Source organism: Amblyomma mixtum, chromosome 3, assembly GCF_055824585.1.
Source record: "Amblyomma mixtum isolate Tamu chromosome 3, ASM5582458v1, whole genome shotgun sequence".
NCBI lineage: Eukaryota > Metazoa > Arthropoda > Arachnida > Ixodida > Ixodidae > Amblyomma > Amblyomma mixtum.
Window position 1 is genome coordinate 194787092 of NC_143014.1, and position 24580 is coordinate 194811671.

At 47.4% G+C, this 24580-nt stretch overlaps 1 protein-coding gene across 1 annotated transcript in view; it reads right to left on the bottom strand.

Moving 5' to 3' along the window:
• The window catches only part of LOC149353172 (QRFP-like peptide receptor), a 577596-nt gene that overhangs the window by 281763 nt on the left and 271253 nt on the right, over window positions 1–24580 (bottom strand). The window contains exons 4-5 of the mRNA XM_089577297.1: window positions 8331–8441; window positions 7104–7266 (exon numbers count right to left, since the gene is read on the bottom strand). Coding sequence (XP_089433423.1) covers window positions 7104–7266; window positions 8331–8441 — 274 coding nt within the window. The remainder of the gene's footprint in view (window positions 1–7103; window positions 7267–8330; window positions 8442–24580) is intronic.

The window sequence follows — 24580 nt, forward strand, 5'->3', positions numbered from 1 at the left end:
AAAAAAATGCTGATTTGTTTTTTCGACGTGAGAGGAGTCGTCCATTGAGAATTTGTTCCGCAGGGTCAGACAGTTAGCCAGGCTTTCTACTTGGACGTTTTGAAAACATTGCTCAACAGTGTGCGGTGGAAGCGACCAGATTTGTGGCGGTCGGGTGACTGGTTTTTCCATCATGACAATGCCCCTGCTCACACAGCCCTGTCTCTACGACAATTTTGGACCAAAAATGGCATGACCCCTATTCCTCAACCCTCATACTCTCCCGACCTTGCCCCGTGCTACTTTCTTTGTTTCCTAGAATGAAAAAATAGGTGAATGGAAAGCGTTTCGCTGATGTTGCTGAGGTGAAGAAAAAAACGACGGAGGCACTGTCAAGCATCACAAAAGATGAATCTAAACAATGTTTTGAAAAATGGAATAAAAGATTGGACAAGCGTATCATTGCAAGTGGGGAATACTTTGAAGGAGATTGAAGGTGTGTGCTTAAAATATGAACAAATAAGTTCAAACAAAAATAAGTCCGGTTTCTTTTGGGTACCCCCTCGTATATATATGTATCTTTCCAAGAAAATTGCAGCATTTCTTACAAACCTAATTTCCATTTCTTTGTTCCGATACATTTTCCCATCAAATTTAAAAATTTCATGACATAATAAAGGGTCATGGGACCTTCATTGCCATCCATATTTGAATACACCCATATGTGACGCTAGCTACAAACGATGGGTTCACATAAACAAGGCGCTAAGGTTATCAGCAAGTTTACGGAATAGTATGCTGTAGTGCAATCCTCTTAACACGCACGAAAAGGTCTTCGCACTTAAGATAGTGCTTTAGACCCGTCTTGCACTGTTTCGTTTTTCCTCCAGCAAATGCTTTGGAAGATCATGGTGCCTCCGTCATCCCTAACCGCGTTTGTATAGAGACGCTTCACGTTCGAAGAAGCCCAACCCTCCTCCTTGCGTTATAGAGAGAGCAAACGCAATTTATGATCTTCGACGGGGTTCAAAATATTAGGAGCTGCTGGCGTCTTGTAACGAGATTGTAGGGATCATCGCCCTGGTTCAGTATCCATTAGCAGGAGAAACATTAAAGAACAGTCTCCATTTTCTCTTTTACATCCAGCTTGCTGCCGGAGTGGGATAAGGAAATGCGCCGCTCTCAGGATCCTGTGCTAGCGAGCTCGAACCCACGGCAACGTAAACTTTCTGGATTTCTTTCTCTACGTCGTTTCGCCTCCATTGAGAGCCTGTTGCGAGAGTTCTAAAAATAACGGTAGACGTGATTCGTTACTCGGGCACGTGCTGCCGCTGGATGTGTTTCCTTCGGGACAAATGTAATCACGTTTGATTTATTCAATCAGTGGCATTCAGCTTTCGTGTATTGGCGACAGGCGGTACCTGTTTTTATTTTGTATCTCCAAAACAGGAAATGCGGCGCCATGCGCTCAAGATTTCTTGTAGTACTGCTATAATTAACTATATCGCTGAGGCATGACGGGCCGTACGTGAGTCTGCACCCATGTGCACTAATGCCGGGGAACGTTCATTTTCGTCGCAATGCTTGAATCGTATTTTTTTGTGTGTATTTTCTTATAAAGGGAGCACGCGTGAAAGGACGAGGCCTACGCCGTCGGCAGTCCTCGCTGCTTCTGTCACGCCGTCTTGATGTTATTTTGCGGTTGTGACTACCGAGCCGACGTTGGAGGGGCCAACGAACTGACGGCCGACGGCGCGACGCCCTTCAATGCTTTTTAAGGCGCGTGATGGCGCTGGCTAAGTCTGATACTAGGGTCGTCGCGCAACACGTGAACAGGGTTCAGAACATAACTAAGGTGCAGAAGATCTTTTTTTTGTCTCTGGACATGTATGTTATATACAATCATAGTCCTAGAACGTTCAAATAATCTCTCCTCCCTCTTTTAGGGCACAAAGAGAGGCTGCGTGAACGTGCCAATTCTTCCAAAATTACTTAGCCCGGGGACAGCGTCGGAAATATGGAAGGAAAGGAAATGACTATTTTTCTCGCTAAATCGAAAAGCATTAAAAATACACACCGTCCACGGCCTGCTAGCAGCCTAACACAAAGTACAATGGGCAGTAGGCGAGGCGAGATGCGCATCAGAGACGTCAGTAAGCAAGGACTGACGGACCAGCAGGCTGTTAAAGGGAAGCTGAAACGCTTTTTTGAGAATTCGAGGTTATTCAAGAATTCGAATCTATCAAGCTTCTAGATAAAGCATGGAAAGTATTTTTGCACCAGCATTTAAAATGGTGACATAATTGTCGATTAAAACCGCGATGATGTTCAGGCTTCTCCTCATAACGCTGGAGGAGTGCAAGGAAACTCGGCAGTGACATCATTGTTGCCGAAATTTCAGATGTCCGCTGCTTACGCCTGCATGCTGCTGTGTGTCGTCAGATGGCGTCAAACAATGCATCGTGAGCTTCACCTTCGAATGCGTCGGTTTTCTTCCATGGAATAACCGTTTCTTCGCTGGAAACGTAGTGCCGTCATACGTGACGTCATTATCGGGGCCTCTGCCCGTCGCTGTGCGCTTCAGAGAAGCTGAACGCCGAAGACGACTTTATTCGGCGATTATGCCACCATTTCAAATGCTAGAGCAAAACGATTTCGCAGGCTTTACCGGCACATTTTGCACATTCGGCAACCTTAAACTCATCGAATTCTAAAACCGTTTCAGTTGCCCTTTAACGAAGAAATGTAAGCCATAACGTACGTCACCCCCATATTACGCTCTAATTTCATGCTGTCCTGCGCTCTACAGTGCAATCAAAAGCGAGAAAAACGCAAGAGAACTGGTGCCTGCCGAACTCGGACAGACCGCTGCCTCCGCACGTATAACAGCGGGAGGTCGGTTGAAATAATATGAAGGTTCTGTTCTGAAATTTACCTTGTTCTGATTCTCGCCGTCCATAGTTATTAGCTCGCGCTCCGGCATACCTCCCATATCAGCGGCATCAGCCGATTGGCGCAGCAGGTCGGGCGATGGCAATCTTTGAAACTACACATTTCGCTACGTGCTTACAGGACTTCCGAGCAAGGCGTGAAAACTGGCCGAGCATATATAGACGGAATGAAAGCTCAACTACTTAACGCATATATTTTTTTGTTCGCGGTATGAAAGTAGGATTTGGTTTTGTCATCAGATAACTCACTGATAGCCACTCACGGATAACGCCGAATCAAAAGGCGAAGAATAAATAGCGAAAGCTCGGACTGCCGCGAGGGCCGTTCAGATCAGCTGAAAAACAAAGTATAGGAAGCGCAATTAATCTGAGGAAAAACTTATGGCTATCTAACATATATAAGAGAGAAATACGAAGAGGAGGGCAGATAAAGGAAAGCAAATGGAAGGAAAAAAAGAAAACTAGCAAGAAAGAAAGACATATAGAAAGAAAGTAAATGAAGAAAGTCCGAAAAGTAAGTGACAGAATTTCCCTGTTTTACACGCATTTTGAACGTCGTCGGCGCTCCTAATCGTAAAACGTCCCTGACCGTCAAAAGGCTGAGCCCATTAGCAGCCTTTGCGGCCTCCGTCGTGACATTGCCCTAAAGAGCCTCCCTTTGTGCCGAAGAGGGAGCAAGGCTAGACAGATATTGGCGCAGGCTCGTTAATAAGTACACTGCCATCCACCTCCCAATGATTGAAAATCGATTGCGCTTCTTTTTTCTCTTAGTGGCTTAAGCGCCATAATCCTATAGATTGCGGTCTCGGTCGGCACGCCTCCGAGAATGCAGTCAGGAAGTGAGCACAGCAGCTGTTCTTTGACAAAATAAATGGCGGTCAGAGCTTTCTCTAATGATGCCACATCGATCATATAGCTCAAGTAGAAGGTCGGTCAAACTTGTCCAGCCCTCTGGCCATGTACCTACTGAAGAAATGACATAGAGTTTGAGCCAAGAAAACAGCACAAAGAAAAAAAGAAACTGCAACGGTGAGTTTTCGTTTTTCGTTTTAGAATGAAAATGGTAGGCTATTAAGGCTGTATCTTCATATATTTTGTAGCAGTCCCGATAAACAGGCCATGGGTAGCGTAGTAATGAGTGTCAAAAGAGCATCCCCTTCAGCATATGCATTTAAAGATTGCTTATTGAACAACTTTCCTTCATTAAGGTGAAAAAAACGTTACGAACGCAAGGCCCACATTGTTATTAATTTAAACTTTTCGAGTTTTTCTTCAGAGAAGGCTTAGGAAACTCCTACTCCTCTTACGCGGTCTTGCCATCCTCCTGCATTGCCTGTATGCATCCAGTTTTTCCGCAAAAGCTTTACTTTCTCATTTTCGAAAGACAAAGGCGCGTACACGCGCATTATATATGCACTGCGAAAATTATCCCTTCACTGACGTGTGCGGCTTCGGTTCTAAATTTAGAATTCCGAGCGTTGATATACTGACAAGGCAAAGTGCGCGTATGCGTATAGCAGTGCACCGTGTGCACTTCTGCCAAAAGCGCGAATATTTACGGCTGTAGGTGCCTTTTGTAAAGCCGGTGAAACGATTTTCTCTGCGGTAACCGGTGCATTTAATGGGATTCCTCTGCAAATAGACAATGCCTCATGGGTAACTAAACTTCTAACGCACAAATGAAGTTCGTTGCAAATCGTGGCGCGGCCACAGCGCTGAATGCTAAAAGGCGAGCGGCGGAAATTCGCTCAACGTTCAGCTAGGGGCGAGGAAAGAACGAAACTGCCGAAGATATCTGCGTTTTCCCTCGCAGCCGCCGAAGCGTTTAATGGCTAATTAAGCAGGAACATGCGTCTACATGCGAGCACATTTGCGAAAATAAGCTCCATTAATTTGTGATCAGGATAATGGAACGAGTTGGAGGCAGTATAATACCGCAACGTTGTCTTCGATTCAAACTTTACCGTTGTCATCAGCAGCGGCTACTGCCACATACCGTGGCGCAGCTTGAGCCAATAGCGAACGGGGAAAAAGATGAAACGGAATGCAACTGAAACGGAACTGTATACGTTATCCGGACTCAGGACTCACACGAGGCCGCTGGGTCGTTTCAAGCTTCGTTTAACTTACGCACAAAAAGACCCACAAAAAAGAATGTAACCTTGCACGCTAGCTGCAGTGGCTAAAAAGTTTATTAATAGGTATTTGTTAATTAGGAAGCTGACGATGGCAATTATCTTTTCACTTTCTGTCTGCCTCGTCGCTTAATCTGCGTGCGAAAATATTTTTCGTGCGCTTGGTGGCCGGTTGTCTTTTAAAAAAATTACGGAAAATATTTTCGACAGCATGTATGATCACGTGAGTAGCGTTTTATTCAGATACAAGGTGCCTGTTCGGCTACTAAGTAAAACACAGCGTTCTGAGATATTTCGAGGTTTTAATTCCGGTTGTTTAGAAACAGGTTGTGTTGCTATATTATACATAGTCTCCTAAGCCCGTGTAACTGCGCTGTTTAAGTTGAGCCTTTATTGTCCAAGTATTAATGCTCCTTCTATTGGATCAGATGTACGAATGGCAGCGTATGTTAGTAGATAGAAATAACGGTAGTACCACCCTACTCGATTTTGCACCTTCTAGCTTCGTTTATCCTTCTAATGGGTGCCCTCTTTTTTGTTGCTTTGCGTAACAAAAATCTTGTTAGTCTTTTTCAACCGTTCTGTGCACTTACGGCGTCGTTAGGGAGACATTAGTCACGACCTTTTGTCTCTGTATCACTTACTTTATATTGGCCCCAGAAGATTCGTTATCGCAGGCACGACGGCAGCGTACACTGCACACATTCTCCCGTGCTACGCATCAAGGGCAAATCAATAAATAACTCCCCGACACATCAAAGACGCATCGCCGGTGCGATGAGAGCACTTAGCCTGCTTTTATTACCGTATATAATAAAATGCTGAAAGAGGCTCTTGCAACTACCTGTGTCCATTAAGGAATATGCGATGGCTGCCGATTGGAGAGAAAATGGCCACGCGGCAACGGCTTCCTGAAAACACAGGAGCTGAACACGACGTTTTTAGCCGGACAGCGGAGTGGTGACGAGGTTCAGTGTGCTGTTCAGAACATAGAGGAAAAGGCTAAATCCGTTGCCTCGAAGGGCGAAAACTTTTTCACACGAACAGGCAGACTTTTTTTTTTATCTGGCATGAGCAGGAAGCACGCACGCAGACGACAACTGGCCATGTCGTCTACGTGCGCGGTGGAGCGCTTTCTAGGCCACCGTCAAGACAGCCAACGAGTAGTGCTAGTTATTCTCGTTGCACAGTTCTTCGTCCAAAAAAAAAAAAAAACGACACTGGCCAGATTTCGAAATGACATATACACTACGGCAGGTTTCTGAACAAAGCAGGGATCCGTTCTGCCAGATACTGTCCCACTCATGCGACCTGCAACGCACTACCGTTGCCCGGAGTGCGCTGGGAAGCATGTTGGTGGTGTGATCACACAATGAGCCCCCCCCCCCCCCCCCCCTCCCGCCTTTCTTCCACACACACACACAAAAAAAAAAAAAAGAAACACGTAGAGAGGAGGCGTCATGTGCCATTCCAGAAGCTCCTATCATTGCTTAAAGCGCTGGAGACGAACACTCTATGGCTTTTCTTCCACCGAGTCGACGTTATTTTTTTTTCTCGGCGTCTAAGAGAATTCAGCTTTCCAAGGTCTTTATATTTACTCTTTGCTTATTTTTACGAAATGTAAACGCACAGAGCGAAGCCCAGTGCGCAGCTGCGCATTAACAACTGTCGCGAGATGATGCCTGCAGACCAATTGTCCGCGCTGAGTATTTCATGGAGGTTCTACGTACGCCCCCCGAGGATCAGCGGTACTCGATTAGCTTTACGTATCTCTCCAGCCTCTTGATTTCTTCTCTACTTCGACGAGTCAGGAAGGCTGTACGTCGGCAGAAAAAGGAAACTGCGACTTCTATCGGGGCCGCTCACCACTCGCGTTGTCTGGAACCACCCGAGAAAAGAGGACCCTTCTCCGGACCCAGGGCGGCCAAGCCAGAGCGCCACTGCGAGGCCTACCGTGGCGCCACCTCGCGTGGCCACCCTTGGCTGCAGTTGCGTGCCGCAAAGGGCCAGGCGCGTGAGCGAGGACTGTTGTACTCACGGGGCAGCTGGGAGGGCTTCCGGCGCATGTAGCACTGCAGCACGGTGCAGAGTCCCTGGCGGAAGTTGTTGTTGAAGCCGCCGTAGATGATCGGGTTCAGCAGGCTGTTGGAGTAGGCAATGTACGTGGCCACAGACGAGGCCTCGGTGAACCAGTCTGGCATCTGAAACAGAAGCCGTTCGAGTGTGTAACAAGCTGGCAGCTTGCGAATTCGCCAAATTTGAGCTCTGTTGGAACGATAGAGAGAGCAGACGCTGCCATGCTGAGGTGAGCGATATTTTCAACGTTGTGTCCGGCAGGGAGACAGATTATTAGAAAGACCAAGAAAGAGGTAGCCCGTCACAACCTCTATATACCCTAAGGCATCGAAGAAAGTGGCTGTTTCTTCAGCAGCATACGTCCTTGTACCGAAATCGAAAGAAATGTTTCTTTTGCTCCTTGGCATCATCCTCAAAGACACAATTTCTATCCGCCCCAACAGTACATTTGCTGACTTTTTATCGACTTCCCGTTGCCTTGAATACATTTTTCCTGGAGAATCCGTAGGGATTCGGCTTGCGTCTCAAAAATATCGCATCGCAGTAAATATTCACCGCCGGCTGTGGCTGTGAGCCGTTTTCGCAAACGTCGATTTCCATCTCCCCGGGATGGCCGGAGGTGCTGCGCGCAAAGTCTCCGGGCGCGATAAGGCCGACGACTATCGACCGCAGTTTTTGGGTCTCCCTGCCGAAGGTTCCTGACATTGTGCCGACCTCTCACTGTTGCGATAGGTAGGCTGAAAGATCAGCCACTTTCCCAACCTAATATACTAGACGGGGGCATCACCAATCGCTGATCCAACAACGTCAGTCCAAGCAATTCTCTTTGCCTTCAGATCTACAAGCCTACAGGCATGAACAGAAGGGATGCTTCCGCGTGCTTTCCCGCGTGTTGGCGCGTGCTGCGTTCTTTGTTTATCTAATTAATTTCTGACAACTATGTTTCTTCAGTGTCGCTTTTCTGCAGTGGCATTACCGCAGAAGTTTTCGATTTTCGCTGAATCCTCCCCCCCCCCCCCCCCCCCTTGCCCTTAAACTGCAGAATGGTGCCCGCTGTTCCTCAGTTAAGTTTCACGTGGTCGTTTTCAAATTATGTTGCGTGATGTGCGCGCTTTCACACTCGCACGAAAAGAAGAAGGGCGCAGCTTGTAATTGCTAAGCAATTGGTACTGAATCGTTAGATACATGCCTCTTTGTCGCGTTGTTTTGAGTCTCCAAACTGCGAGTAGAGCACGATGACTTGGAGCGGCATCCAGCAGATGACGAAGGCGATGAGGACCGTGCATACCATTGTGATTACCTGAAAGAATAAAAAAGAACAAAATGAAAAAAAAACGCAATCAACGTTATTTCCACGTCCGGCTAGACACTTGCAATCCCGAACGGCGCTTCTCAAAGAAAGAGCGGCAGCAGCAGCTTCGGCTAATCGGCGGCTTCAGTAATCATTAAAACACTAACTATGCGATAGAATAGCACCACGCTTTCTCATTCACAACAGCGGGTTTAGATGCTCGCATATGCAGCAGGTGCTGCGCTGCACAGATGATGAGAGAGAAGCGCCCATTTTATTGTTCGGCCTCATCCTATATACACTGTATACGCAAGGTGTTTCTTGATTAAAATTCCCCTTTGTTACTGCTTAATTTGAAGAGCACAAATTAGAGCACGGAGGATCATGCGTTACGCTGGCTGCGTGACTATGGCGTGAAAGAGCTGAGCACTAATTGACCATTTACGGTCTACCCGAGCTAGCCGATTTTTGGTGGAAGTTGAATACAAAAGCGCCTTTTTACTGAGATTTTGGTGTAGATTGAGGAAGGTTGAAAATAATCAGGAGCCCTTCAGTGCGACGTGCCTCGCAGCCCATCGTGCTGCACTGGCACAAAAAAAAATCTATTAGCCATTACCATTAGGAGAGGGCTGCACTGGTAGTAATCTACGACGGGTTAATTCACCAGAACGAGGAGCACGATGCAATTTTCCTATACCCCACAACAGTATTCTCTGGTCTCTGTGTGAAGAAAGCCGGAATTTTACGAACGTAAGCTGTAGCGTACTGAATATGCTCTGTCAGCCACATTCATTGTAGACTGAAGGAGCTACACATTTGGGTGTTTCACTCTTGCGAGCAACAAGCATAATGCAAGCATAATGTGGGTGAATGTTGTGCGATAAAACTGGATTGGCATGAACTGTTTGCTTGTAGCGCGTTGAAATTTTTGGGCTTTGCTGATTACTCATCTAATATGTGCTTGTAGGAGTTAGCTGCCATCGACTTGTGCTGTACATTCTGCGATGTCACCACGCTTCAGTACCTTCTGAAGAGTGGTTCTAGAATGTCCCGAGTGAAGAGTCAGCCGAGCCACAGATACTTCTTACACCGATTGTGCTGAAATTACGAAAAGGTCCTACAGAATGCTTGCTTCTGGTGCACAGCGCGAGATTCAGGCTACTTAATTTATAGAACGCGGAAATTTTTTTATTTAGCCCCCAAAAAATCAGATCATACAGCTTAAATCATGAACAGGAAATTCCTGATATGAAGGTCATTAGGATTCACAGAAGCATATACACGGTTGCAAGTTTGTTTCAGATAAAGCCACATTAAGGGCACTCTAATTTCAAATGACACGACAGATAACATACGCAATGGTAGCTATGAGTACTTCAATCAGTACTTCAATATTGTTGCTTTTAAAAAAATTTTTGAAGAGATACTTGTTTCGCGAAAATGACTCTTTAGGTTGCAATAGGGCTATTGGGCCCCAGATTGACAGCTGAAGCACTCGGTTGAGAAGAAGGTGCCCCCCTTGCCCCACCTTCGAAAATCCAGATAGAATAGAATAGCCAATCCGGATAGAAAAGTCAGAGCGCTGATCAACCCCGAACGGTTCTTGTGAGAGAGCAGCTCTATGAGCTTAGCCTCCTAATAAGGTGACGCAGCCTCCACAGGACGAAACTCGCTTGATGGCTATAGCGTGGGTGCGAGGCGCGCGTTGGCGGAGGTCACTCAATCGAAGCAAACGCCTCTCGCACGTGCCCGACGCAGAGTTCACTGACCATCACACCTGTGGCGTTGCTTCTGAAAAGCGAAAAGGCCTGTAAGGCAAGGAATAATTAGACTGCGCTTCTTCCTCGCCCGAAGGATTTGCTGCTGAGCGCGACCAGCTACAACGCGCGTTCAGCCAATCGCTGCCGCCGCCATTAGCGAGAGGACGCGCGACTATAATTGGCTCCGCCGAGCCACCAGCCGGAAGAACAGCCATGTGCTCAGAGATCTGTAAGGAATGATGTCGTAAGTTGTTTAAAGGGCTTTATTTTCACCCTGCGGGACTGATTGCTCCTTCATTATTATCAGGCAGGTATACGCCTAAAGAGCTTTGGCGCCGCTAAGCTAAGCTGCTGGTTTTTCAACGGTGCTGGCGATGTCCCGCCCTTCTCAGAATAGGCGCTCTCAACTTGACTAACTGTGTCTACGTTACGTTTCAAACGGCTCCTTAGTTGCGAAAGGGCGTTCGTTTTTATTTTAGTCTGAAGCGAAGCTTATCCCGAGAAACAATGAAGCAAAGTCTTTCTTTGTAATCTAACAAGGAAGTAAAAACAACGTGCCCGATCTAGACTGTTTGATCTCGCAATTACTATCAGGACTGACGGCTGATTTAGCCGTCGCTCACTCTAGTCAGGCGATTAACAAATCCTACCGGCCACCGACACTTACACAAGTTCTGCTATTGGCTTCAGCCGTCTGTTTCGCCCAATCGTTCCCCAGCGCTTCAGGGTAGAAATGTGTCGAATATTCAGCTACACTTTCGAGCGCACTCATTCCGCCTGCGCGCGGCGAAATTAGCGCATCGGGCCGAGTATTTGTCTTCACCTTGGCTCGAACTTAATCCGCGGCGCGTCTTACGCGGGCAGCGGCAGCAGGAGAACAATGTGCGCTTTATCGCAGAGCCTGTTTCGCCCGCTTTGCTCGGACTGCTACGAGAGAGCGGAAGCAATTAGGCAGACGGTCCAGTCGACTGCATAGGGCGCCATTGTAAAACACACATACACAGAAGTGAGGGAGCACTTAATTATAACGCGGTCTGACGCTGACGTGCACTGCCTGGCAGCGGCGCAGACAGCGTCAAAGGGCCTCGGCACCGTCGCTGCGAGAACTGAAGCTCCCCAGTCGTTCCCTTTCACCCCTCGGCGTGTGAGCTGCTTCACATCAGCAAAGCACTCGCGCACGCCTATGTACGGAGATGCGCAGACGGGCGGCGCGCTGTCTGCGAGCTTAAGCGCAGCGCGAAATTCCCTCGCGCTACGCAATTAGGCTTACGCGAGACGCACCGGCGCTGCTGTCCCAATTTTAACTAGCGGTGGGACGTAAAGGAAAGCGAGCAATAGAAATATATTTTCAACCGTTTGCTCCGAGAAGGAGAAGTATGCTACGCAGACCCAAATTTTTATTTTTTGCTGCGTTTTGCAACCGCTTCATTTGGCGGAGAAAAGCGCAGCGAAGGTGCACTTGCATTATCGTATTAGCCCATGGCCCTAAGCCATTCTTTCATTGCGCTTTGAAAGGTAAATAAAGGAACACCGTCTACCGCCGACGAAACGCAAAGTGCATATTGGCGTAGACATTGCCTGTAGGCAGGTCTAAGTGACAGTTATTTGTGGCTTTCATTCTGCGGCATCTGCCGCGTCTGGAATAGTAAATTGTGGGAATATAACGCATCTTCACTAACGAGAGCGGCGAACATTTCCCGACAGCGGCAAGTTGAGGCTTAGTGGCACGCCCTCCCCATTCCTTCCACTCTGGTTGCCAACAAAATAAGCTCTCGCGTGCGCCCGTTCCTGAAAGTGGTGCGCGCAAGTCTGCGTACGCGAAGATATTATACTTGAAGAATGCGGCAATCTTGAAACAGGAAACAGATATTCACATGCAACATTTAGGTATCAGTGGATGACGTTGGTAAGGCCAGCTTACTCACACGATTACTGCTAGTTTTCTGCCCGCACATGCCCGCCCTGTAGCTCGTGATCATCATTTTCTAACTTATTATATTATAAAAGAAGTGGAGCTCAAAATGATCCCAAAAGAGAAATATTCAGAGAAAAGGGAAGAAATTGAAGCAGAAAGACGAAGGGAATCATTTAAAGTTTACTGAAATATTTTGTAGGGACAATGTGCCGTTTTCCGTACCGAAACTCTGCAACTCATCACCCGCATGTGTATTACCGGTCGCAGCTTATGCTCCGCTTAATATGGACGCTCCCTCACCTCCCCACTTTTCTACTTCCGGTTCCCACATAGCTAAAGAAAAGAAACACCTGCACAACTGTAGGCCCGAATCACTAATGTCATTGCGAGTAAGTTAATATAATATATTGTTCATACACAAATTATGAATCATAGTGCTGTCAACAACCATTTAATCAAAGAAAACGTAGCCCCCGCAGGAGCCAGGCTGAGAATTCGGCACAGGAGCTCTGATTCAGTGAATACCTTTAGATTTTTGAAAGCAGACCAAACTGCAGCGCGATCTCTTTTTTTTTTACCAACTTAAGCAACTGCACTAATGGTAAACTCTTATGAAATATACCCGTCTTATAGCGACCGATGTGTAGTTTTGTGTGGCAAAAAGAAATCAGACTATATTGACGTTTCGTCAGCGATACAACGTAGGGCTGATAGACGTTCAGCTGACGTATTAGCAAAAGCTCGCAAAGTACTGCAGTTTATTCTGCGAATTCCCCGAAACCAGCTTTGAAACGGCCACTCACTTACAATACTTTACTTCCAACCTAAATGACCGTACCATAAAAGTATTTATCCAAGAATGAATATACCTGCCAACACCACAACATTTTATCAAAAGTAGTGAGCAGTATACAACAAACTCATTAACGAAAGCACAGTCCAGAAATGTAACTCTTACTCTTTTTCATTGCTTGCCGCCATTTTGCAACGCCTTCGGGTAATAAATACGGGGTAAGACTTTAAAGGAAAACATACAACAAAAGGCCTGTTTTTTTTTTCACATTTGCTGCATGCACAAACCGACAGGACACAAGGAAGAACTATTAAACGATGCAGAAGAATGGGACGTAGACATAAACGGCAGATTTTGTTGCACTTGTAAACGCGAAATACGCCCTCGCATCAACCGGCGAACGAGTGGACACGGAAGAAAGGCTGGTGTAGTGGTGGGCGTGTATACGACCTGTTTTAAAGCTCCCTTACGGCAACTGTCGTTGCGCCAGCCTGTTAGCGAAATGGCATACGGCGCCAATGGACGGCCACAATGAGGACGGGGCGAGAAAGCGGATACGCCATAACGCTGAGCGCACCCTGTAGTCATTCGTGCTACACATCATCACCGTATCTTGGTTGCGTTGAAATTTAATGGCGCTGTCAGCGTCACCAGTGACGTATCGACTTCGCATGATCTTTGTTTTTTTCTTACGAGCGAGCGATCTAGCGTGTAATTTCTTACAAAAGAAAAAAAATGGCGAGGAGGGGGGGGGGGGGGGGGTTACTCTCATTAGAGTTGGAAGTTTACGCACGGTGCTTGCTGCTTCGTTGCTACTGCGCCTCGAGCAGCGCAATAGCAGCGTAGCACAGAAAAAAAATGCAGAGAGGAGAGGACTTCAAGGCGGACGCGTTAGAGACTTCCTTTGGTAGGAATAAAGGTGAAGATGACTCAGAAATGAAAAAGTGGGGTAAAAAAAAGAATGAATCACGAAAGTAAAGAAAAAAAACGAATACAATTTCTACAAGATGCCCGTCCTGATTATAAAAAGAAAATTGTACTGGTGAAGCAGACATATGTGTGGCTTTATGCAAGTACACAGACTCCAAGGGAAAGGATAACTGGAGCGTTTAAACTTGGGCCAATATGCTCAAACAGAATTTATGAAAAACTCTTCCTCGGTAGGGAGGAAATGAGGCTTGGGGACGTGGGACATATTTTGCGAGGATTTTTTTCTTTACATTTCTCACACTTCAAGCAATCGTAGCCGCCAATGTTTGCTGCTCCAGGACATCAGAATATGCAGGCGGCCAGGGCAGGGCGCAGGGGTTTCCCCAGAAATCGAAATTTGTGGGGAGGGTCTCTAAATTTCTAAGGCGAGGGGGTGGGGGGGGGGGGGGGGGTGTAGAAGCGGCAGTCATTCTTAATGGTTTATTTCTGTCGTTGATATGTCGCATAGGACACGCAAGGTTCATGACTCCAACACTTATGGCAAAGATTTCGAACAATTACTTCACTTACACAAGGACTACGGTCGTGTTTACGAACAGGCAAAAGTAAAGAACAAAAGCTACATCAAATGTGTCGAGAAACTGCGCGCAAAAAAACACGTTATAGAAATTGTCGCCGTAGAGTTACAGGCAAGCTTACGCGCGGTCTCAACAGCCACCCTCCGTCTCACAAACGATCTGACTGCCGCAGCTCGTTACTCCCCCCATCACGACAGGGATGCTCTAATTCGACGCACCCGGCAGAGGCCTCGCTGCCAGACGCAGCCGCTCAAGCACGCAGTGCGTATCTCCTCCGGCTCGGACAGACTGTGCGCCATCCCCCGACTATTTGGAGGTCGGCAGATTGCTTGCGGTGGCGTCGTTACATTACGTGACGACGTTAGAAGGCTCCTCCATTTGACGGCGATAACAACGGCAACTCCGTCTCTTGCTCTCGTTCCTCCGCGGATCGCGAGGCTCCATTGTGCAGCGACGCGGCTCGCTCGGCCCCGGGCTCCCTTCGCTCGGGGCCATCAGCGAACACAGTGGCGCAGTTATCTGACACCGCGTCAGGAGCTCCGCCAAGCGAGTTTTGACATGGTAAGCCGGAATGGCTTACCTTGCGTTCGCCTAATCGCCGACTGGATGCACGGGAGCACACGGCCCTGCCGGCTCTGCCGAGCGGACGACACGAGGCAGATCCATCGACCGCTGGCCCTGCCGCGCGCAGCTGCCGGTCGAAGTCACGCAAAGAAACGAATGCGAGGCGCATCAGCCATATCACTCGCCGAGTTTCTGTGTCTTCCGCACCGAGCGAAGTTCGAGCCTCGCCGGGTATACCCAGGTATGTGCGCGGGGCTGGTGCAATGTCCTTCACCTTGAAGCCCACCCGAGGGCTGTTCAAGGTGCCCAGCTTCGTCCACGCAAATCAGTTCCGAGCCAACGCTCACCACTCCTCGGAGAACTGGATCACACCGCTTAATGCAGTTAGCGGCGCAGATCGCTCGTATTTTGCGACACAATTATCACAGAAGAGTCTTCATCAGTGACATCAGAGACCAAAGGCTCCGCCATGTCGGGCTGAGACAGAGGCTTAGACCAAAGGTACTCGAATAAAATCGGCCACTCTAATATGCACAGCACATAGCGTAGCTGTGTAGTCTTGTAGCTCACGGATACCCTGTTTTCTAAGAATCTGGATGAACCCAAACAACGAATACAACGCTTCCATGATACGGCAAACAAGAAGCGAGAGTGATCGAGAGACCAAGGGCTTCTGACAGGACTGCAGAAGAGGTCCCATAACTTAATAATGAAGTCACGTTATAAAGGAAAAAAAGAAGCATTAGAGCGTGCTAGAAACAACGAATGAGCAGGAGTAATCGTCAAGAATATTAGTGGACTAAGTGAGGGAGACAACAGCGAGACGCTGATCAGAGGTCACGTGGTGGTGTCTGCTCTGTTGACTTGGTTTTCAGACGCGGACTATCTTTCCATGGCCTTGACGCTCTAAATGATGTTAAACGAGGTCCCAGCAATATAAAGCAACGTCTGTATGTTGGCGAATTATCAACCTCCTTTCTTAGTTCGGCTATCAGAGCCAGCCGATTCTACAAGGATAAAGCCGAAGCTTGGGCGAGTTGGTAATCCATTTAATCGAGACAGCGCGAATTTAAACTGGGACAAAGGCAGACAGCAAGGACGAGCGCTGACTCTGAACTGAAGTTATGCTTGGCCCACGGAAATATATACAACGGGCTCAACCAATAAATGAAGACATGTCGACAATCACCGGAGAAGATGAATACTAACTATTGATGGCGACAACAACGAAGTGATTTAGTTTTGGCTAAAAACCTTAGTTCACCTGTTGTTTCGTCACATAGGGTCTGTTGACACGTGCTTCCTTTATAGCCCTTGCGATTTCTGCAATGTCAAGAATTTCGCGAGTCAGCTGATTGTTATATCTGTTTATCACTTTCGATCCTGCGATCGAAGTATGGTCTGCATATTTTGCCGTCACAATCCCTGCGATGTATGCCAAGGTGTTCTTTCACAGTATCATGCAGTACAGTCTTTGTACATATAGTCTTTGTCAAAAGTAACCAGGCTGCATGGTTTGCTTCTAGCTCGTACAGTGGAGCCCTTACAGCTTCCCTGAAGCTGAAATGGTCGTTAAAGGTGAAGACTGGGGATCTTCTTACCTTCCAACACTTTTTGATCTTCAGGAAAGCCAAAAGGGCTCCATTACACAAGCTAGAAGCAAACCATGCAGTCTGGTTACTTTTGACAAAGGCTGTACATTGTTATGATGCTCCTTCAGGCGTCGACTGAGGCGTCTTCCTATTTTCCCTGCATATTGTTTACCGCAAGATAGCGGGATGAAGTACACAAAAACCTTTCTGGTATGACACGAATTGATTTTTGTGCTTCATGGAAGATTTTTGTGAATCGAACGTCCACTTTTTTTACGAACCGTCCCCAGATTTTTAGGGGCCTAGAAGACTGTACTTTAATGTCTACTCGATTGTCTATCTTTTTCACTCCGTGTGAGAGGCAGTGCATGTACGGAATAACTGTTTTCTTTTTTTTTTTTGACAGTTGCCGATGATCCATCATTTTTGTTCATTCTGGGTGACCTTAAATATAAAAGAATTGATTCGGCTACTGAGATAAGCAGCTGCTTGGGGTAGCCAGAGTTCACAAGGAAGCTGCTGGGTTTGATAACTGAAGCATCCATTCATTGAATGAATGCACGATTTTTTCGGCGCATTAGTAAAGCACGGCTCAACCACGGCACGTTTTACTAGTTCAGAATCAGATAAGGCAAATGGAGGCAACGGTTTACAGTTACGTGGTTCGTAAGCCCGACATGTTTGATTCGTCATAAATCAGTGTCAGGGGTCCAGCAACCAGACTGCGCTATCCTGAGGGCATTCACTAGTTATTTTGAGCGTATGAAGGCAATTAGTTTGCAAAATTGCGTCTACGTTACTAGCACTGGTGTCTATAAGTACAAGAAAACGATTTAGGAAGCGTTGCCTCGAACATGCAGTGTTTCCCCGACAATTGCAGATTGCCAAAGTAACTGTTGTTCATAAGGGTGGAGACAAAAACGATATGTCAAATTATCGCCCAATTTCTATCCTCCCCATTATCTCGAAGTGTTTTGAAAAAATACTATACAAGCGAATGTCCAGTTTCTGCGAGAAATATAAAATAATAACACCTAGCCAGCACGGCTTCAGAAAAAACTTTTCTACAGAAGCTGCGCTTCTAACTCAGAAAGAACTAATTTTAGAGTCATTAGAACAGAAACTTTTCACTCTCGGCATTTTTATCGACTTTTCGAAAGCGTTTGATCGCATCAATCACAAAACAATGTTGGCAAAACTCGAGCACTATGGTTTTCGCGGAAAACTTCATCAAATAATCAGATCTTACCTTAGTTGCCGTGTCTAACAAGTAACGGTAAACAACGAGCCATCAAATTTTAAACATCTGTTTTCTGGCGTGCCGCAAGGTAGTATTTTAGGGCCGCTGCTTTTCCTCCTTTATGTTAACGACATAGTTTGCATCAGTAAACTGCCAATTTTTGTGATCTACGCCGATGACACCACTCTATTCTTCCGAGCGGCACATGTGCGTGATCTTGAACATCAAGCCGCAGATTGTTTGCACCAGCTTCACGAATGGTCTGAGTCGAATTCGCTGGTCATAAACACCGAAAAGAGCAAAGCTGTACTTTTTAGACCTCGCAATAAGGATCCTGCTGTCTCACAAATTTCTTTGAAAATGGGTTCCTCATTCATTCAAATAGTTCCTACGGTCAAAAGTCTAGGAGTGCTTTTTAATGAACATTTATCTTGGGATGAACACGTTTCAAAGGTCAGGGACAAGTTGTCCAAGGTTGCTGGTATCGTGTCCCGACTGCGATACCTTTTACCAAAACATATTAAGCAGATGCAGATGCTAACAATGCACTGTTTTCCTCTGGTGTTAATTATTGTATTTTGGTATGGGGCACAACATCATTTATTAATATTAAACGGGTACATATACTTCAGAAGAAAATTGTTCGGAATATTGTTAATGCTTCACGATTTGAACACACCGAACCGATTTTTGCATCTCTTAGCATTACCCCCCTCCCACAAGTTTTTGAAAGTATACTGTTAAGGCGGTATAAAACAAGTATTAGACAAAACAATCCATTTATGATGAACCTGTCGAACTTAAAATGTAAAGAACAGAAGTACACCACACGTACTGGTTTCACATGGTTCGTGCCAAAAACTCGAACGAATTACGGTCGCCAAATGCTTTGCTATACCCTTCCGTGCTCATTAAATAAGGCATCTAAATTGCTGTAACCCTAGGTACCGTCGGCACTTCGTGTCACGGAGATTTTTACTCATGATTTGTACTTTTTTTTCTCCTGTGTGCTCACTTGCCGAGGACTGTACAGCATTCTGGTGCTGCTGTCAAGTTATTGTAGGGTGCGTCGACCTCTGTCAAGCCTCCTCTCTGGCTTTTTGTCGGCGCACCCAACATCGTGAAGATGTTGAATAAAAATTGAATTGAATTGAATTGAAAGCACTGCACAACCTTTTAGCCCTTTAACTGACGTTAGAGCTTCCTGTCCTTTTCTACCAAAAGTAGATCGCTTAGCACAGGTGCAATACATTACCCAGTGCACACCCCTTGTATAAACATATGACGAAGCAGTAATGGTGTTTAGCTAAAGCGAAAATCTCGACTTTTTTTTCCATAGAAATAGTTAAGCCAACATTTTACCCATTTTTCTCGCTGGAAATGACCCAAAAGCTTCAATGAAAAATTGCAGGAGCTTACCCGAAGAGTAGGACACGTAATCAGCGCTAGCTGATTCGCGTAATGATTAGCGCAGTGATGACGCAACACATGATGTTTAGACGATAAATTGTGTTAAGCTATGGGAGGGTTACGAATGCTTTATGGTGTGAGAAATGTGTGCGCATGTACTTCAGGACCTCGGGGCTGAGTGCATCGGCGGGCAGCGTCCCGAGAGGGTTCGTCCACCGCACGGTAGTGGTTGTGGCCTCCGCATACGTGGAGCGTTCCGAGCACGGCACTGTGCCTCGGCTGCGTCCGTTTCGTTTCAGCAGCATGACTGATGTGCCACGGCGCCATTCGTGGCTTTATCATCAGTGCAGGTGTAACTACTGCGGAGACGCGCGCGAACAGCTGCCAGTCACACAGCCGCCTTTCTAGAACCCCTCTACACATAGCTTGCACCGACGTCACATGCGGTGGCCGTCGGTTGCGAGTCGGCCATGCTGCCGAACCACCACCAGACCGCCTCTGTTAGCTCGCAACATGTCGGTTCTCGTCCATCCGTAGATTCGGTAGGGTTTTGTGTGTCACCCTTGGCTGCTACGACCGTAGCGACAGCTCCAGGTGAACTTCATCTGCATTCGTAAGATAATCGTAGGCATGCAAGTGCGAGCGCTCCATGACTCAGTACGAATCTGCGCGAGCTGTGGCTGGCTCGCATTAAGCGCGACGATTCGGAACCCGACAACCCAAATTTACTTGTGTGCGGAGTGCACTTTGTGTCAGGTAAGAGGCTTGTGTCGTCAACTAAATGTTTGCGAAAACGTGAGAAGCAATGGCTACACTCTTGAATGTTGCTGTTTTGATTGACGCCATCCAATTTGTCAGACAACATAAACCCAGACTGGGTCCCGTGTCGCTGCATCCTAGCTACAGCACTAGGCAAGCAGGTTCGGATAGCCACGACCGCAACGAGCAATGACGGCAGAGAAAGCGACGTGCCGAGGCCGAGCTTTTCGCCTCGTTGCTTGCGCATCGCAGACAGGCTTCTCACCCACAGGCTGTAGAAATCATTGTGTGCCTCCATTGATTCGAAGACTTTCATTTCTTCCAACTTCACAAAGCTGGAAAGAGTACACGATATCCCCCGTGGGTCACTTCAAGGAACACATCAACGCCCATCGTCGCGTCGACTCCCGGTCGCAGCGTGTACGGATCTGTATCGTCGCAAATTTCCACTTTGCCTGCGTAGCGTACGCGCGCCGATCGAATAAGTTTAGATCAGTAGGAATGGTTCATTCGTCTGTGGAGTAGGCATCGTGCCCGAAAGATAAGAAAATAATCCAAAGTGTCCGAGGAGTGGCCAGGCATCGCAGGGCGTACGGGCGGAGACGGCCGAATGGTTCGGCAGCATGGCCGCAAGCGCTTGATGGGGGCGGAAGTGACGTCACGTGCAACCTATGTATACGCTCGCAACCACTCTTCCCTAGCGCCTTTCCCCGCTGCTCGTCTTCGTTTACCCTCTCCGCATGAGAGAGAGGAGGAGAGAACGGTTGCGTGCAGGTTTCTACCCCGTGTGAGACACTTACTTCACCCTTTGTGTTCCTTCCAATGCGTTAGCATTACTACTGCCATCTTCGTAAAATATGTCCGGTAGTGTCAGACTGAGGTAGCGGAGTGGGACATGGAGAGAATGGTGGGGAGGAGAGGAGAGTGGCCAATCAGAATTGTCGGCAGGCATCACGGGGAGAGGAGGAGGCATGGCGGCCAACAAAGACGTGGAGAAGCCAGGAGAACAGATATGCTCTATAACACGCAAGCCGCGTCGCCCGCTCCTTCAGTTCCCCTTCAAACTTTGAAGTGGCGGGACCTATATTGCGAGTTCTCCTGCTGTCTCTGAAGCCCTTGGTTTTGTGTCCACTGAACGATGCCAGTTTAAACCGGCACCGACCAGTGAGGGATCCTACCCTTCGGCCACCGAAGGGTTGCCCTGGGTGCTGAGGTATTATGGCACGTAAGTGTGTGCTGAGACGCGGGTTGACCTTGCGGTTTAGTAGGGCAGGCAAGTTTCAGCGGCTTATAAGAGAACGGCATTCTGGGGATCCCCCCTTTCAGCGCAACAGGGGTGCAACTGCGGAAGCAAAGCGTCCGGAGCGACAAGCGTACAGTCAAGACGGACGGCAGCGTCGTCTAGCAGCCGAAGCTGAGTACAGGAGAAGCAAACGCCAGGTGGACTCTAATGCTAACGCATACACCATCGCATGAATCGTATTGATCGTGTGCGATTTTTTCATGCAGAGGAGGCGACACCGACGATAACGTCAGCGCGAAACCAGGGGAACAATAATTTTGTCAAGTTATGTCGTCGACCTCTGTGGCGGCGTCGTCCACGCACGCCGTTATACCACACTCCTGCATCAGTCAACCTGCCCGCCCTACTCAACTGCAAGGTCAAAGCCCCTCTCAGCACACACGCGCTATACGACTTCAACACACAAGCCAACCCTGCATTCCTAACCCCCCAGGCCCCGCCCCATCTGCTGACTGCCTACTGCGTTCGGCTACTCGAATACTGCAGCCCTCTACAATATACTACAGAGAATACACACGCCACGGACCGCCGTTCCACCACTCCCGGACACGAGGTAAAGCGGCTTCGGGAGACAGCTTCAGACCCATTGGTACATGTCGCCTGTAGCGGCACACCGGGAACATTCGACCTTTCACCCATCACGATGCACCACTTGTCAAACCCTCAGGGCCGACCTCTTTCCCATAAACATGCTCCCTCTCCTGCTCCTACTTCTTGCATTTGGCAAAAACTTACTTCTGCCTCTTCAGAGAGTTTGGGAGAGCTGATGTACAGCAACTTTTGTTGAAGTTTATTTTTTCTTCAGTGAGCGGAGACATCGAGAGAAAAAAGTTCCGGGGAGTTTGAAACACACTCGAGCCGTGAAAAAAAAGGCAGCACTCCAACGAAACATAAACTTTAAAAAATATTTTCCCCTCCTAATCCAGCGCGTTCACGAGGTGCTAGGAGAAGAGTGGTAAAAACCTTGCCTGGGCGGTAAAAATAACGTTTTTTTGTCCCTTCCTTCCTTGGGCGAGGCAGCAGCCTGCCATTTGTCCGTAATTTACAGCGTAATTTAACTGTCGTGTTTGGCCTCGATAAGTAACGATGAAGTGCCTCACTTCACGTTTCAACCTATTCACGTTTAAGCTCGCCCATATCCCTACAACGCTGGCGTATTCTGCTTATAAAAAGCTAGCTAAATTAACAACATCGCTTGAAAATATTATAGGTCAGCTTGCTGTGAGATTGACGGTACGGTGTAATATTTATGGCCTTAGGAATGCGCGGTTCGCTCGTATAATATTAATAATACATGCAATTGTTTCGCGCAAATGGTATGCTCTGACTTCCATCTAAATATCTCGGTAGTCAAGTTGGCTGCTATTATGGCACTGACCAGCGCACAGACGACAAGCGATCTGGGTAAAACAGAGGATGATATTTCACAAAATAAAGTTGTGAGGTATTTCACGTGGTGTCATATAACATGCTTTTCTTGTTTTTAAAGTGTAGCTCGCTATGCATTACTTGTTTGTGTCGTTACTGTTAAAGCATTCGTCGCGTAATTGCCGGTTATATTTGGCCACTGAACAAAGAAAGAGTCAGTCATTATAATTTTTTTCATTTCGGTTGTGAAATACAGTGGCTTCAGTTTTATTAATTTATTCCGACAACTGACACCACGCTTCGGAACCAAAATGAATTCCTAACAGCGGTTGTGCAAGGGCAAAGCCAAACATACATATATTCTTCATATATTCTCTGGTCAGTCTGACCCAGGGCAAAACGTTTTAGGAAGAGTTGGGTATACGAACGTTAAAGCTTTGATAAAAACATTTTTGCTTTATATTAAAGAAAGGAAGTCTACCTGCTATAAACTGAAGGCAGCAAAAAGGGACTATTAGTGTCATGGACGCAATAAAGCAGTAAAACAATTCCGGCGGTCGCTGCGGCGCCATATGCAACTTGGATGGTCGCCAGCGCGCCATCTCGGATAGCATGACCTCTCACTGTCTTAAGTGTCTGAAATAATGAAAGAGAAAGACGGATGGCAGGGCACCATGTAGCGCGTGCTAGAGCCACCTCCTCTTCTTCTGCACGTGGCAGGTGCTGGTCACGCGGGTGGCAGAGGCTGTTTTAAGATCCGCTGCTTCCAACCGCTTCTCTTTTCGTACTATAGGCAGCGCTTTCAACATCCCTCCCTGCATTCATAAGGTCTCTCTCGCTGCTTGAACTCTGCTGTGCAATGTTACTGCAAGTTGAAGAGCCTGATTGTCCACACTGATCCGGAGTCCTCCACTATGGCACTTAATTTTCTGTTTTCCTTCATTCACTTCCTTCTGCATCCCTTCGCTCACAGCGTGTTTGTGATGTACCGAAAAGTCAGACAGCTACTGCACCTTTCCTTTCCTCAAAAACCAGCTTTTATATCAGGTGACTTCGTAAACATTCGCTGCAGGGAACGAATGGATTAAAGATGACGAAGACGAAGATATCAAAAGCACTGCGCGAAACTCCAAACACGCGGCGTGAGAGGTTGCGGGGATCTCGTTGACAAAGGAGGCGTAGCCCAACAAAGGAAGTTTAGCAACAGGTTACCGAGTTGGTCAGGAAAGCTTCAGCTAGAAGCTTGAGGAGCATGTGAGCTAATAATGACGCGCTGAGCAAGCAGCACCTCCAGTACACAGCGAGAGATTAAAACCCGACTGTCGCAACCGAAGCGGGTAGCCTCAGGGTATGATCAAACGTGAGGAATAGCCGAGGCTGTCGGTACGCTTCATTATCGCCCCTTGCGCCAGCATGTGAAGCTGAACACTGATCGAGCAGCCCACCGTCGTGCACCTGGGTTGCAATGGCAATGGTGGTAATGCTGCGCGATAATAAGGGCTGTCGGTACCGGTTTTCAAGAGGCACAGGCTGCAGAAAGGGAATCGTAGATGGCAGCGTTCCCCGAAAAATCATTGAGAAGATGAGGGACGTGTTGATTGCCACCAAGCTCGCAGTTGTACCAGGAACAGCGTGAGGTGTCCAGACATCTCCGCGTATGTTTCTTTTACGAGAGGAATGCTGCGGCGCCCCTTTCTTTCTGAAGACTGGTTAATGTATCAGTGGAGACATGCTGCACAGTGGGCTACTTTTCACGCCATCCGTTCACGTCAACCGCTAGTTTACAGCAAAAGTGGGCCTACCGAGCTCTAGGGTGATATTTATACCGACAGAAGCCGTCAGCTTAGCTCGAACCGTTTATGTTCGCTTAGCCAAAGGCCGAAAGGTAGTCTATTACGCTCAAGCCAACATGACGCAAACAACACGCGATCAACTC